This window comes from Solea solea, chromosome 20, assembly GCF_958295425.1.
Source record: "Solea solea chromosome 20, fSolSol10.1, whole genome shotgun sequence".
NCBI classification, from domain to species: Eukaryota; Metazoa; Chordata; class Actinopteri; order Pleuronectiformes; family Soleidae; genus Solea; species Solea solea.
The window spans coordinates 15,261,042-15,274,634 of NC_081153.1; the positions used below are offsets into that span (position 1 = coordinate 15,261,042).

Genomic DNA, 13,593 nt, shown 5'->3' on the forward strand with positions numbered 1-13,593 from the left:
CTGGGTCCAGTGTGTGAGTGAAATGCATTTATGAAGGGTGGTGGTGGTGGTGATGATGGTGGTGGTGCTCATGGTGATGATGATGCTCATGTCGCTGTGCCAGAGAGCCCCCACAGGACACAGGATTTTTATTTAATATGTTCCTATCCTCCCAGGGTTGATTCTGGGAACCAGGATGCCTGAGGGGTGTGTGAGCATCTTGTAGCCTGCAGCGATTCCTCTTGCTGTGGGTACGGTGGGGGACACTGTGCGCTGGGGGGTTACACTGGGTAGGGTGGCACCATGAAGCATGATGTTGGCTATGCCACCTGCAGGACTTCCCTTCTCCTTTGCTCCCGTCTTTCCCCATTGAACTGGGCTTATTTTTCGAGGGGTGAAGGATAGGGGGATTTACAGGAGACTCAGAGAAGGTGCAGTGCTCCTTTCCTACCATTGTGTGGTGCTGAAGAGCAGAGTAAATGTGGTCTTGTGGTTCCTGACAAGGTGTCTCTGGAAAAATAGAGGAAGGCCATTAATGGCGCATTTCTAGCACTACACAGCTATAATCTGTCAAATACAGCCCTCATTAGTGAAATGATGTCATTTACGTTAAATCAATTTTCTGCAAGTGAAAACTGCATTTCAACAGGTACAAAAGACTGCGTGAGCAATAAACAGAGTTAGTCCTAAATTAAATCAGTCCCACAGGGGAAATTCCTTCTCCTTACTAGAATTAGGAAGCAGCAGATTACCCAGGCAACAATGGGGGTTGGGTAGATTGCTCAGCAGTACCCTAGCCCTTTTATGACCTGGTGGGGACTCAAACTAGCTCAAGCCAAATTTCCCACTTGGCCATAGGTTGTAGTAAGTTCCCTGACCGGGAATCGAACCCAGGCCGCGGCAGTGAGAGCGCCGAATCCTGACCACTAGACCATTAGGGAAATCTGAGTCAGTTTATTTATTTATTATTATTTTGGGTCAAGTGAAATACTTAATTTGACTGGTTGCACCAGTAAAAAAAAAAAAATGCAGTTTTCAACTGACAAAGTGACTGAGAGTAATTTAATTTTCATTAAAAAGGCAAATTTCGAGGCAGAAACATCTTTTCTGCCATAAGACGGGGGCTGTTATCGCTTTAATATAACAACAAATTCTCAGTTTCTATACCTGTGTTGTCAAATTTAGAGGTGTAGTTCTCAATGCCAGCGAGATCCAGGTAGTGGTTTCTGCGCTCTATGTTTTCATCTACACAGTAGAGTTTCCTCACTGGGCATCCTGTCTCCTGAGACCCACCTTGCTTCTGTTCTGTGACTGCTGTTAAACGGGAGAGCGACAAAAGCATCAAATCATAACTTTGCCTCAACAGTCTTGGTTTGTTTATAATACAAATGTCATTGTACCTGTTTGTGAAATCTTGTTCGGGCAAGTTGATGGAGATACGGCTAACTTGATCTTCAGGGGCGTGTGTTCAAAGCAGGGCTGCTTCACTGATGCCTCTAAGGCCTCACACATGGAATACATCATACTGGACATGTCCTGCAGAACACACACACACACACATGCTGCATATTCACACAGAGACCCTACGAACAGTATGAATCTTTAACACAACAAATGAGAAAGAAAGCAACCTTCTTTGTGGCCTTGGTGCGGTTGTCAACATTGTAGAGTGTGAAAGTCCACTCCTGCTGAGAGTCCTCCTCCAGCACCATGTCCGTCTGTGTGTCCTGTACATACATATAGTGTCAGAAACACACGCGCTCTGCCACGGAAATGACATCACATTGAGGCACAAAGACAAAAACTCACACCCACATTGCTTTTCTTCTTCTTTGTCTCTTTATTGACCTGGAGGTGGACGCTTTTGTCCCTGTCAGGTGTCTTCTTTGGCGTCAAAACCACTGAATAACACAATGACATCCACAGTTTAAAGATGGCTAGGGCTGCGTGACAAATATGGACGGTTTGCCTTTAAGACCCCAATTAGCTGGATTCTTCATATAGTTTCAGTATGATGCACATAACTCGACTCACCCTGCAGGTTGCAGATATAGTCAGAACTGATTCCCCTCAGTCCTGCACCTAATTTCTGAGAGGAAAGGGGAGAGACGAAAAAACATTAGAAAGAAGAGGGAAAAGAGAACACATCACTAATGACACTGAATTGTCAAAATCAAAAACGTTAATGAGTGTTCTTTATTTCACAAAGAAAAGGATCAAGTCGTTAGGATTTGATGTGATTCGTGAAATCTTATTAAACAATCACTGGTGAAAGATTATTAACTTCCAATACATGTACGCTGATTTATTATTTGAGATGGAAAATTGTGTTTGAGAGCCATTTGAGGAGCAGAAAAGCACAATTTTAAAGAACTATTCAACTGTTTGTATTACACTAACTGCATACACTAACAAGAAAGTTGCAGATAAAGGATGGAACTGGAAAACGTGTTTTCTCGCTCCATTCTTGATGTGTAGGATTGATTTAAACCATCAATAACAAACGAAGAACTAAATCCAAACATATAAACATGATTTAAACCATCAAAAACAAACAAAGAACTAAATATAAACAATCAGCAGTAGACATGCTACACTGTTAAGACTTCACTGGGACTGAATGTTGGATTCAACAAACCAACCACTCCTCCTGGATAATTATGTGAGACAATATGAAGCCGACGTGTGGAGATTTAAACCCTGCTCTTGACAGCGACTATACTTCATCCATGTTCTTACAGTAAAAGTCATCCTCCCTGTCACGGCTACATCACTGCATTAGTATATACATTTTTACATTTATTTACTTCATTTACTGTTCCTATTTTTACTGCTTCAGCTTTTTTACGGAAAACCCTGTTTGGAGAGAAACTTAAATATCAATTCAAGGGCAAGCCTTGGATCTAAGGATGGAAACAGAGAGTAAACATCTGTGCGTTTCAGAATTTACGGGCAGCAGCGTCATGGAGAGTCAAACAACCACGGCCTGGAAAATCTAATCACAGGAAACACAGTACAATTAAGAAGCACAGCAACTCCACCACAACTTTGCATGAGATTCTATCTTTTTTTCCACTGTATTCTCTGCTTGTAACGTGTCATAAACACAACCGGACAAACAAGTCGGACAAAGACGACAGTAATATGTTGTCAGTTTGATTATGTTTCACTAAAAGTGAATTTACTACCAGTCCAGGAAGAAACACTGTGATCTTTGGAAACACAAACAGCTGTCAATTTTATTTTACACACACAATATGGTCGCACAGATTACATCAGTTCCTCAGAATCCAGGCTCTAAAATGTGAGCACTTCATTAACTCGAACGGTCTCTAACATGTGATGCCATTTACGCAATCTAACGCCCGACCTTCACCACACTCCACAGCCCTCCCCTCCACTGACCCCACACACACACCCTGACATTCTGTCTGTCTGTCTGCAGGAGGAAAGCAGAACCAGATGTGGAGAGTTTTTCCTTTTTTCCCCACTGCAGTCCTGTATAAAGACCTCGCTGTTTGGAGTGGGTGGCTGAGCTGCACTTCACAGACTTGGAACTGTCTTTATAGAGACGGCGCAGGAAGGGCGGAAGAATAAATACACGACTCCATCCAAACACCTTTCATGTCTTGGCTGTGATGTGGGCAAACATGAAGCTGTTGTAATAAACCAAAAGGCCACTAACTTTTGTGTTTTTGCTTGTTGTTCTTCAGAATGCTCTCCTCCAACTATTAAGTTAATAGTAATCTATTTAACATCATTTCATTAGCACATATGGATTGATCCAGATTAAAAAAACAAACAAACACGTTGAGGTTATGTCACTGGAGCAGAGTGAATTATAAATCAGACATCAAACCTGTAAAAATCTCATCACAGTAAACTCTCTTACCTCTGTCACTTTGCTTTTGTGACTGTGCTCCAGTTCCCTCTGACCAGTCAACACACTGGAAGCCAGACTCCCACCTGCACAACATGACAGACAACACAAATGTTGAAACACGTGTCGGAAGTAAGACAAGCATGCAGAGTCTGTGAAAGTCTTACCTTCAGGACTTTGTCTGCGCTTCAAAGCTGCACAAAATAAAATAAAAGTTCATGTAAAGTATGATGTATGCACTGTATATGATGATAAATCAGAGTAATTCAGGCATTTCATTTCATGTGAAATCTCACCAAGTTTGGACTGTAACTTTCCCATCGTTTCTGTTCTGTCAATGAACAATCCACAACGTCCATCCACACCTAACACTAACACTGAACATCACAACTTCATTTGTGCACACAGGGAATTTCTCAGAGGCAGCGTTTATCCAAGAGTGTATAGGCAGAGAGCGAGAGAGAAAGAGGCTTCCTCTCTGCACACTTCCTCTTTTGCTTTATTTCCTGTTGAACATGTATAGACTTACTATTACTTTCTGAGCTCACACAGTGTGAGGAGCCGAAATATTATTATTGCTGTTGGGTGATATTTTGTTGGAATTACTTTTTGTGTTGATTTTTTTTTAAAGCTCAATTTTTGTTTAATTTAGTAACAGTTTTGTTTAGCGTGTACTGTTAAAGTACTCTAATGGAAGAAGTGTCACAACTAAGATTTGAAGCTTGAAGTCGGCGTTGAAATCTATCCGGTCATAGGCTCAGTCTATCAGACTCACTTAAGGGTCAAGGAGGTCATTGGACTGGTCACAGTTGGAGAGGAAACATCTTACAGAAGAGAGGTAGTGGAGATTAATCTCTCCTTAAATACAGAGACAAACATGGAGATGATTATTGATCCTAGGAAGAGGATGAAGGAGCACCACACCTTAATATAAATCAGTGAGACACTGGAACCCACCAAGGTTATTATAGTTAATGAAAACTAACTAATAACTAAAATTGAAAAAACATATATCGTTAAATGAAATAAAAACAAGAACTAGAGTTAAAAAAAACAACTACAAAAATTGTGTGTTTATAAAACTAACTAAATCGATCCAAAATTGTGGCGGAAATGTGCTTAGTTTTGTAAATTTCATATACATAATAAGCGTTTTTGGGTTCATATGGAGTGTATTAATTTTTTCTCTGCCGGCAATTTTGCAAAGTTCTATTTTCATTCATAATAAAATATTTCAATTTGTTTGATTTGTCTAAATGAATCAAACCTTTAGTCTTTTTTTTTAAATTTTGCTCATGTTTTTCCTCAGACTGAAACCACATCAATGAAGATCTCACCTGGTCAGACAACACTCCTGAAGAAGGCACAGCAGAAACTGTACTTTTAGCATGTCAACCAAAATTCTCAGCAACTTCTACAGGTGTGCAGTGGAGAGTGTCATCACCAGCTCCATCACAGTGTGGCATGGGTGCTGCACTGCTCAGGACGGGAAGGTATTTCTAGAGGCTTTTTAACAGTTTGAGTGATTCAGCATGAGCAGTTTCCTTCTTTGTTGCGTTGGTGACATTATTTTATTGTCACCATAATTGAGCTATTTTGAGCTTAATCTACAAAAGAGAAACAGAAGATTGTGTAGATTTATGGCTCACCTATATAATAACTCAATAATAAATCATATTTATACAATCACAGAAAAAAAACATCAAAACAAGATGTTTTTTGTTTATTAACAAATACAAAACTTATAATCCAACACTGCAGCTGTGTTAACAACTTTTCTGAAACGTGGGTTTCTTCAGTGTCAAACTGCAGCTCATCTTTAATCTGAGGAAATGGCTGTGGTCGACAGCCATTTTTGTTTTTATGTTACATAAATGTACAAAAGTCTGTTTGAGAGCAACAGAGTTAGTCCGTTTCAGAGTTCTGCTAACTGCTTCCACCCGTCGACTCTTTGACAGTGAGGGCTGGCGTTGGTCCTATGTGGGTCCAGATGTAGCCTTTTTCAGGTCGGACTGGGATGGTGGGGAACGGAGAGCTCCGTGACTTGAAATATTCAGAGGGGGCGTGGCACACAAACTCTAGGTACTCCATCTTTCTGGGTAAGTCCTCTTCTGGGCCTGGAACCAAACACACAGTACTTAACAAAGTCAAATAAAATGGCATAAAAAATATATAACACAGATTTTAGTTCATGTTGCTCACCAACAATGTATGTCCCAGGATCAAACTGGTCCTTTGGGCTGGCCTGGGTGGGAATTAACCAGGTCAGTGCTGCACTCTTTTCACAGTACTGGTCCTGAACAAAGCCTCGAATCTGAGCATAGTACGACTTCCCATCCTCTTCATCCGTTACTTTGATGACATCTCCTGTCTGGTAATAAACACCCTGTTGGTAGAAGAAGAAAAAAATCAAAACACTACAGGTCTGACTCTTTTCTTTCATACATCTCATAGGATTGAAGGATTAATATGACTTTAATGAAAAGGTAATTTTTGTTTGGTAAGAATTGAGACCATACCTTGTGAAATACAGATTCTGATGTGATGATTGTTGCCACAGATTCTGGTGCTTTGATTGGCTGAAAACCACACACACACACACACATCATGATCAAATGCATAAACTCACAGTACAGAATAACATAAATACTGAACTCTGTTTCGCAAATCCACAGCCAGCTTACATTTTTGAGTTTAAATATGTGTCGTCTTCCTTTTCCTTTTGTGGACACTTTCTTCTCAGATGCAGGAGCTTTGTACTTGGTACTTCTCAGGCGTGCTGACCTTCTGTGGATCTCCTGCTTGCTCTAAAGACACAAAACAACACAGGTCAGGCATTAAGTTCAAGTTACGTGTGATTTCATCATTTTCTTTTCCAGAAAAATACTGCATTTTCCATCATTATATTCCAAAGCCCTGTGTAATCGTTAAGCCAGGGCAACTATTGATATTGTTGTTAATAAATTAAGAAATCCAACACTTTTAACTTTTCACAGTTAGACCTGATTTATCACTTTATTATTGTCTGGCAATATATTTATTATCACACAATCGGTGTATTGTGATATTATTGGTATCGTATCGTCATGTAGTCCATGATTCCCACTACTAATTGTGTAGTATATTTACTTTTGCCAGACTATGAGTCAATAATTAAGTCTGAATGCAATTAAATTGAGCACCACCAGCTCCTGCTGCAGACACATCTGCACAGACACTGACCTGTTTGGCTCCGCCATTGCTGGGTTGAGTGCTGGAGGACATGGAGGGTCCTGCAGCGGCTGTAGCTGCACCACAGCCGCCGCCAACACCAACACCGCCGCCGCTGCTGCAGCTCTTCCCTGTGCAGTTATTACACAGAATCTCTCCCTGGTTTCCTTTCTTCCACATGGACGAGGAGTTCGTCTTGCAAACCGCGCAGCACGGTTTCAAACCCAGCGGCATCGTCGCTATTGAGAAAACGTCACCGGTTTTCTTTTCTTTTTCTTTCTTTTTTACGAAGAAACGACTTCAGTGTTCCAACAATGAGAAGAAGAAGCTGCTCAGTCTGCTCACCGTTTGTCCGTCATCAGTGTCAGACTCCAGCACAGAGACACGAGTGTCCTTAATACCACACACAGACTTAGGACAGCTGCTATAACATAAGGATATTCATGATAATCGCGCCAACGTTCAATTTTACAGCGGATTGTTTGTATGTGTCACTCGATCACCGCCATTGCTGAGCGCCACCGCTTCTTCTTCATGTTTAATGGCGAATTGCCACCATTCGGAGCACTATCGCCACCAAGTGGTGAAGTGTATAGTTGTTATAGCTTTTAATAAATGTCACGATTTGTATGAAAGTTTGGGTATATTTTAAGATGGAGTTCCCCTAGTCATTCACATTTTTTCAAGCCTATAGGGTGATCTGATTTAGGTTGCAGTTTGTTATTTAACTGCATTCTTACAGCTTCTTTTACACTAGTCTATTACACTCCTTTGTTATGCTCTTCTGTTTTGGTCAGGATTTGTGCATTCAGTCTAGCGCCACCACTGGTCTGGATGACAGTGCCAACCTTTAGGGAAGGGGGCCTGTGGGCCACATTTGGCACCCAAATCGATTTCGTGTGGCCCGTGACTTAATATCAAGGTACAAAGAGTTGTTTTTGTCAACTGTTTTTGTCATTTATAGATTCATTTTGCACCATGACTGTTTTTAATGGAAAATTATATATTGTTTTATATCAAAACAAGCACCTTTTAAATTAATTGTGAAATACTGTCACAAATAATATGATATTATGATGGAATATTGTGGAATAGTTTGAAGCTTCTGTGACCCTGACTGGAGACCCCTGCTTTAGTCCATAAGAGTGATTTTTACATTGCACTTATGAGTAGCCCTTTATAGTTTGGCATACTTGAAGCACTTACATGTAATGTAATGTAATAAGTTAATTTATAACGATGTATTTTACAACAATGGGTGAAAGACCAAAGGAGACCTTAGATAAAACATGTTTATTCTGTGATTTATTATCAGGGAAAACAAAAGTCATAGTAAAGGGAAAATGCTTGATATGACATATTAAAATGTCAAAGAAACCACATAAAGTCAATGTCATTCGATTGTTTTACTGGATTAAAAATCAATAATACGGGCTGAGAAATGTTGTTTCATACTTTGATGCCTTTGAATGTTCTGTAATAGCTTTGGAAAAGTAAAACTGTACACTTAACGCTTTATTAATCTGACTAACATTGTGACAAACATAGAATTATATACACGTAAAGCCTTTCTGCAGACAGTTACAAAATAAAACACAAAAATCAGTAATATCCAACCCGACTAAAACCATTTGTTTTCGCCTCCGCTCCAGCAGGTGGGAGTAAACCCTATTTACAGCGTGTAATTACTGTGAAACTAGTAGGAGAAGAAAAAAAGCGTCAGCGTTCAAAACAATACTTGAAATTGCGGGACAGTGTGGCGCCGTGTTCTCTTAAAAATGTCTCAGAATAAAGACGACCTGAAAAAGACGATCTCTCTGCCCGTCTCCAGAGTGAGGCTGATCATGAAGAGCTCTCCGGATGTTTCCAGTATCAACCAGGACGCGCTGTTCCTCACCACCAAGGCGACAGTAAGCGACAACAGTCAGATGCTAAATGAAGTCGTGTGCTATCTTATCCACTTCACTCACCTGCTGCTGCCGCTGCTAACAGTGGTTAGCACAAGCAGCGGCTCCCGTTTGTTTTTGAGTAAAGTTGACTCTATCCTTCACTGACTTTTGTTGTTATTGTTGTTGTTGTTGAAGGAGTTATTTGTCCAGCACTTGGCTCTTTCTTCATTCAACAACGGATCTGGGAAAGAAACCAAAACCTTGTCCTACAGCGACCTAGCTGACACAGTTGAGGACACCGAGACTTTACACTTTCTAACCGGTAAGTCACAGGTCTTGTATAAAGTACCTTAAAGGGATACTTGTGTAAACGTACAAGTATCCCACCAGAAAATGACTTTGGTAGAAGTTGAAGTCAGTTTTTTAATAATATTTCTTAAATACAAGTCTTACATACAGTGTATGACATTTACTGTACTTAAGTATCAAAAGTAATTTCTGATATAAAATGTACTTAAGTTTTAGAAGTAAAAGTATTAGAAAAGTAAGGAGTTAGGATTGAGCCATGGTAGCAAGGTTGTGGGTTCAATTCCTGGCTTTGCTAGTCTATATGTGTCCTTGAGCAAGACACATAACCCCATGTTGAATGGTTGAATGGCAAATCTGTAGTGTAAAGCAGCTCATTAAGAGGAGAAGCTTGATATAAATACAGACCATTACCAACTCTTACTTTTTCTGATTTTATTTGGTAGTATTGACTAACTAAAGATAGTTAGAGGAAATATAATTGAGTAAACATACACTTTTTAAAGGAAATATAGTGAAGTAAAAGTTGCTAGAAATATAAATAACAAAGTAAAGTACAAATACGTGAATTTTTTACTTAAGTACAGTAACAAATTATTTGTACACTGGTAAAACACGGTTTGACAAGCTCCACAGTGCATTTTACAAACGTGTTTGACCAGTGGTGTACACATATATTTCAGAGGACAGGTGCTCATCTGAATAAAAGACACCCCTCACAATTAGTTATTGAAAACAATAACATTATACTGGCAAATATTTTACTCATATGCAATTTTATTTATCTCAATATACATGTTCAGTAGGCCTCCCCAACAAGTTACTGCAAGAGTACCATATTGAAATATAATGCTGTCCTGTAGAAACACACAAATGCTTGGGTTGACCACTTGATTCATATCAGTGTGCAGAGTAAATATTGGAAATACTCGGGGTAGTTCCATGATGCCATTAACTACATCTCTCTCAACAAATCTTTAATATTCTGTTTGTAGATATCCTGCCTAAGAAGATCTTGGCTCAAGATTACCTCAGGTCTCTGGAGCAAATGCAGGAAGAGGATGGCGACTTTTAGAATAGTCACTGGATGCTTTTCACATCTGGACAAATCAAATGTATAGTTCTGCCATTCACTGACAATGAAGTGACTGGCAGAAGAGACACTCTGAACTCAGCTGCTGTAGTGGATGAAGAACAGGATGTCCAACCACACAGGACTAAAAAAAGTCATGCAGACAGTAGCAGGAAACTTGGAAACGTTACCATCAATGACTGATACCAGCAAGCTGAATTTGTACTAAGGGCCCAAACGAAGCAGGCTTAGATTAATCAAAAAAATCCAATGTAATCCTCTTTATCTTTGAATATTTTACAGGGACCGTGTCTCAATTTTTTTTTTTAATATATGATCAAGTATGAGGAAAAAAAGGGTTATTTATTTTTTTGCCAACTAATTGGAACTCCCTTCACCTCATTCTTTATGACCCAGAATTAATGCCACACAAGTCATTGAGCAAAAAGGTCTCAGTAGTGATTTCCTTGTTTTACCACTTATTTCAGAAATGCTGTCAAACACTGATTTTAATGATTTAAATGGCATGCATGATACTGGTCATGTTTTAAAGTAATAGTTACATGTTTGGGTTTTGAGTCCATTATCATAAATACTTGAACGTTGTTTAAACTACACTGTAGCTTTTCATGTTAAAATGTACATTCAACCTAAACTACCTTTTGAGTCAATCCTCATGTGTTCAAAAATGTGTTTAGATTTGATATCAAAATAAAACAAGTTAAAGAATTTTTTACTCTTCTGTCCTTTGATATTTCTTTAGAACCTATCATTGTCAATGAAATGACCATATGTTTGTGAATATGAAAACAAAAACTCAAAACTCCCTGGTGATATGATGTTTATTAATCTCTGCAAATTCCAGATTACACTTTTTACTATTGTTGGCATGGTAGTGAAGACATGGGTTGTGTATACTGAGTGTGTTTTATCATCCTATGTCAGATGTATATAATCCTGCGAATGCATGCATGTATTTAGCATTGAAATACAGTTCAAAAAGGAAGGAAAAGAAGCAGCAGGTCCATGAAGTTGTCACTGTTGGATGAGTTTATTGAGTCGGAGCTGCATATTTAGCAGATTCTTCTCTAAAGTGGAAAACTGCTTCTCCAGGTGGTTTGCCATATGCTCTCTGAAATTGATGGTGTTTCTTGTGTTGGAAAGATACTCCTTCATGCTGAAAGGGAAAAATAAATAGAAAAAGACAGAGAGGGAGAGAGAAATGACAATACTGTGTTAGTGCCAGAGCCTTGTCTCAGCCAGATGTCCTAAAACATGATTGTTGGGAAACATTGGAAATGACTCAGCTGTTGGTCTGGACAGTGTTTTCACACTGGCAGTCATTCATTTTTATGTGTGGTTCCAACAAGTAACAAGTGATCCAGTTGATTACCTCACCAATAATAATTTAGGACAAGACACACAGCTGGCATTATCATTGTGTACAGTGGAGCTCACAGCTGTTTGCTGTAATGTTCTCTGAAACATGGATTTAAAATGTCAATGAAATGTATAATATGCAGCAAAAAAGTACTACAGCCACTGTACATGCTATTTTAGACCACTTATATCTGCAGGAAATGTCCAACAAGTACAGGCTAAACATTATCATGCACATTATGTGTATACTTTGTTGAAAATATTGGTGTGGGGAAAGTATTACTGTGCATTTGCCTATTTTTGGCTGTAACAACTGATACTATTGCAGGTTCTTCTGATGAGGCTAAGTTGTTTCAATGAAATGTAAACCCTGTCCCCTTCCTGAAAGGTCAGTACTGCATGGTTTCTACAACTTACCTTGTTAGCATTCCCTGCTCCTTGCCGTCTTTCCTCTTCTCTTCCAGCGAGACAAACACGTCCTCCATGATCTGCACAGTTTCTTCCATACTCTGGTGATCTGAGCGGACTCCCTGGACTTCCTCTCTGGCTTGGTGATCATAGGAGGTCCCGCCTTCCTCCACCCCACTGGAGGAGGACACGGCTTGCAGCGCGGCCCTGTTCTGCAGAACAAGCAGACGACACTTGGCAAACTCCTCCGGATCGGCCATGTTTTCCCAGCAGACCGGAGAGGATGTCGGAAGCCGGAAGCGCTGGGTGCAGTTAACTGGTTTTCCCTGGGTCTCCTTTATGAAGGGGCTGTCAGCAGGAAAACTGTGGAGCAGGTGCAGAAGAGATGATCCAGAGCCCAACTCCCAGTCCTCAAAGTCGGGTTCTCCAGACTCTTCTTCAGGAGGAAGAGTAGGCGTGGGACCTGTTGGTCCTGCTCCCTCTGCTGGGAAGCACAACCCTAAGAGGAGGTAGCAGGACAGACAGAGCACAGTCCTGCTGTCTGCCCCCTGAAGCATCTCTAACCTGAATGAGACATCAAGTACATTCATGAAATCTGTGCAGAACATGCCCACACATAGTTTCCACTGTGGTGTTTTTCCTGTAACAACTGTCTTCAAAACAAAACAGAAATCACTGCATTTATATCCGACGTCTTGAAGAAAAAGTGAAATGTGTCCAGTCATTTTAAATAAATGTATAATTACATGCAGTTTTAAGACCCTTAGCAGAATATTGATGATGGAAGGTGAGGACATTTGAAGTAGTTTATACATTAAGAAAAACACTAAGACTTTACACATGTACCCTGAAACATGACGGGCAAAAGTGTAGATTATATCTCAGTCTTTAAAAACAACTAAGATAGTAAATACAGAACATATTTCTCCATTAAGGACATTCATTTTGCAGTAAAGTTACATTGTTAATTTGTTTTCTATGATTGCGGGGAGTCCTCACAACAGTCTGCCAGCACAGAGCACTTGGAAAATAACTGAACAAAACCATGTAATCCACAATTTCTAAACTGCAACAACTCAAATCTAATTGAAAACACTACTTTAATAATCTCACTGTAAAATCATCCTTCATTTGTCTGGTGTACAGGGATTATTTTACCTTTCAAAGAAACCCCAGCGACGAAGAAAACGGAGTCCTCCAACACGCTGGTGCTGCCTGAATGAAGTCGTCGGAAAAAGTGAGTCGTGCACTGCAGCCTGTTACATGCAATCTGAAGCTCTATTTAACTGCAGCAGAGTGAGAGCATTTTCCCTCAGAGTCTACAGAGGAAATTAGGGAAATTGAATTTAATGGCTGGTAAGGGATGGTGACTGCAACATGTGTCTGCTTATAATTTGGATTAAAGTCTTATGATCAGGATTTCCTATACTTTTTTTTTTTGTTAGGTTGATATTTTGCAGCCATTGGTC

The 13,593-nt window shown here is 39.8% G+C and overlaps 4 protein-coding genes and 1 non-coding gene across 5 annotated transcripts; 1 reads left to right on the forward strand and 4 right to left on the reverse strand.

Annotated features, from left to right (window-relative positions):
- Positions 1-21: 21 nt before the first annotated feature.
- Positions 22-4,238, reverse strand: LOC131447774 (protein naked cuticle homolog 2). The gene is made up of 9 exons (XM_058619810.1): positions 4,156-4,238; positions 4,027-4,053; positions 3,872-3,945; positions 2,014-2,068; positions 1,795-1,880; positions 1,611-1,706; positions 1,380-1,515; positions 1,147-1,293; positions 22-489 (listed from the first exon to the last, which is right to left on the reverse strand). The coding sequence occupies exons 1-9, from the start codon at positions 4,178-4,180 to the stop codon at positions 29-31; spliced, it is 1,107 nt and encodes a 368-aa protein (XP_058475793.1). The 5' UTR covers positions 4,181-4,238; the 3' UTR covers positions 22-28.
- trnae-cuc (transfer RNA glutamic acid (anticodon CUC)) lies at positions 849-920 on the reverse strand. Its single transcript has one exon. It is a non-coding gene; the product is annotated as a tRNA-Glu (tRNA).
- A 1,323-nt stretch (positions 4,239-5,561) lies between the features above and the next one.
- Positions 5,562-7,619, reverse strand: gatad1 (GATA zinc finger domain containing 1). The gene is made up of 5 exons (XM_058619323.1): positions 7,082-7,619; positions 6,544-6,666; positions 6,379-6,438; positions 6,062-6,245; positions 5,562-5,976 (listed from the first exon to the last, which is right to left on the reverse strand). Exons 1-5 carry the CDS (start codon positions 7,301-7,303, stop codon positions 5,786-5,788), a joined length of 780 nt encoding a protein of 259 aa, XP_058475306.1. The 5' UTR covers positions 7,304-7,619; the 3' UTR covers positions 5,562-5,785.
- A 1,140-nt stretch (positions 7,620-8,759) lies between these two features.
- On the forward strand, positions 8,760-11,065 carry chrac1 (chromatin accessibility complex subunit 1). The gene is made up of 3 exons (XM_058618437.1): positions 8,760-8,979; positions 9,154-9,280; positions 10,260-11,065. The coding sequence occupies exons 1-3, from the start codon at positions 8,848-8,850 to the stop codon at positions 10,337-10,339; spliced, it is 339 nt and encodes a 112-aa protein (XP_058474420.1). The 5' UTR covers positions 8,760-8,847; the 3' UTR covers positions 10,340-11,065.
- Positions 11,066-11,365: 300 nt separating this feature from the next.
- si:ch211-57n23.1 (uncharacterized) lies at positions 11,366-13,544 on the reverse strand. The gene is made up of 3 exons (XM_058618436.1): positions 13,283-13,544; positions 12,134-12,688; positions 11,366-11,513 (listed from the first exon to the last, which is right to left on the reverse strand). Exons 2-3 carry the CDS (start codon positions 12,679-12,681, stop codon positions 11,372-11,374), a joined length of 690 nt encoding a protein of 229 aa, XP_058474419.1. The 5' UTR covers positions 12,682-12,688; positions 13,283-13,544; the 3' UTR covers positions 11,366-11,371.
- Between the last annotated feature and the right edge of the window lie 49 nt (positions 13,545-13,593).

What these genes read in the sequence shown, in the direction of transcription:
- chrac1 (XM_058618437.1), top strand. Translation starts at nt 8,848, where the DNA reads ATGTCTCAGAATAAAGACGACCTGAAAAAGACGATCTCTCTGCCCGTC. An exon ending in TCCTCACCACCAAGGCGACA is followed by an intron (nt 8,980 to 9,153) that starts GTAAGCGACAAC and finishes TTGTTGTTGAAG; the next exon opens with GAGTTATTTGTCCAGCACTT. An exon ending in GACTTTACACTTTCTAACCG is followed by an intron (nt 9,281 to 10,259) that starts GTAAGTCACAGG and finishes TTCTGTTTGTAG; the next exon opens with ATATCCTGCCTAAGAAGATC.
- gatad1 (XM_058619323.1), bottom strand. Translation starts at nt 7,303, where the DNA reads ATGCCGCTGGGTTTGAAACCGTGCTGCGCGGTTTGCAAGACGAACTCC. An exon ending in CAGAATCTGTATTTCACAAG is followed by an intron (nt 6,246 to 6,378) that starts GTATGGTCTCAA and finishes TTCTACCAACAG; the next exon opens with GGTGTTTATTACCAGACAGG. An exon ending in TCCTGGGACATACATTGTTG is followed by an intron (nt 5,977 to 6,061) that starts GTGAGCAACATG and finishes GTTTGGTTCCAG; the next exon opens with GCCCAGAAGAGGACTTACCC.
- LOC131447774 (XM_058619810.1), bottom strand. Translation starts at nt 4,180, where the DNA reads ATGGGAAAGTTACAGTCCAAACTTG. An exon ending in ACAAAAGCAAAGTGACAGAG is followed by an intron (nt 2,069 to 3,871) that starts GTAAGAGAGTTT and finishes CTTTCCTCTCAG; the next exon opens with AAATTAGGTGCAGGACTGAG. An exon ending in CTATATCTGCAACCTGCAGG is followed by an intron (nt 1,881 to 2,013) that starts GTGAGTCGAGTT and finishes TGTGTTATTCAG; the next exon opens with TGGTTTTGACGCCAAAGAAG.
- si:ch211-57n23.1 (XM_058618436.1), bottom strand. Translation starts at nt 12,681, where the DNA reads ATGCTTCAGGGGGCAGACAGCAGGACTGTGCTCTGTCTGTCCTGCTAC. An exon ending in GAGCAGGGAATGCTAACAAG is followed by an intron (nt 11,514 to 12,133) that starts GTAAGTTGTAGA and finishes TTTCCCTTTCAG; the next exon opens with CATGAAGGAGTATCTTTCCA.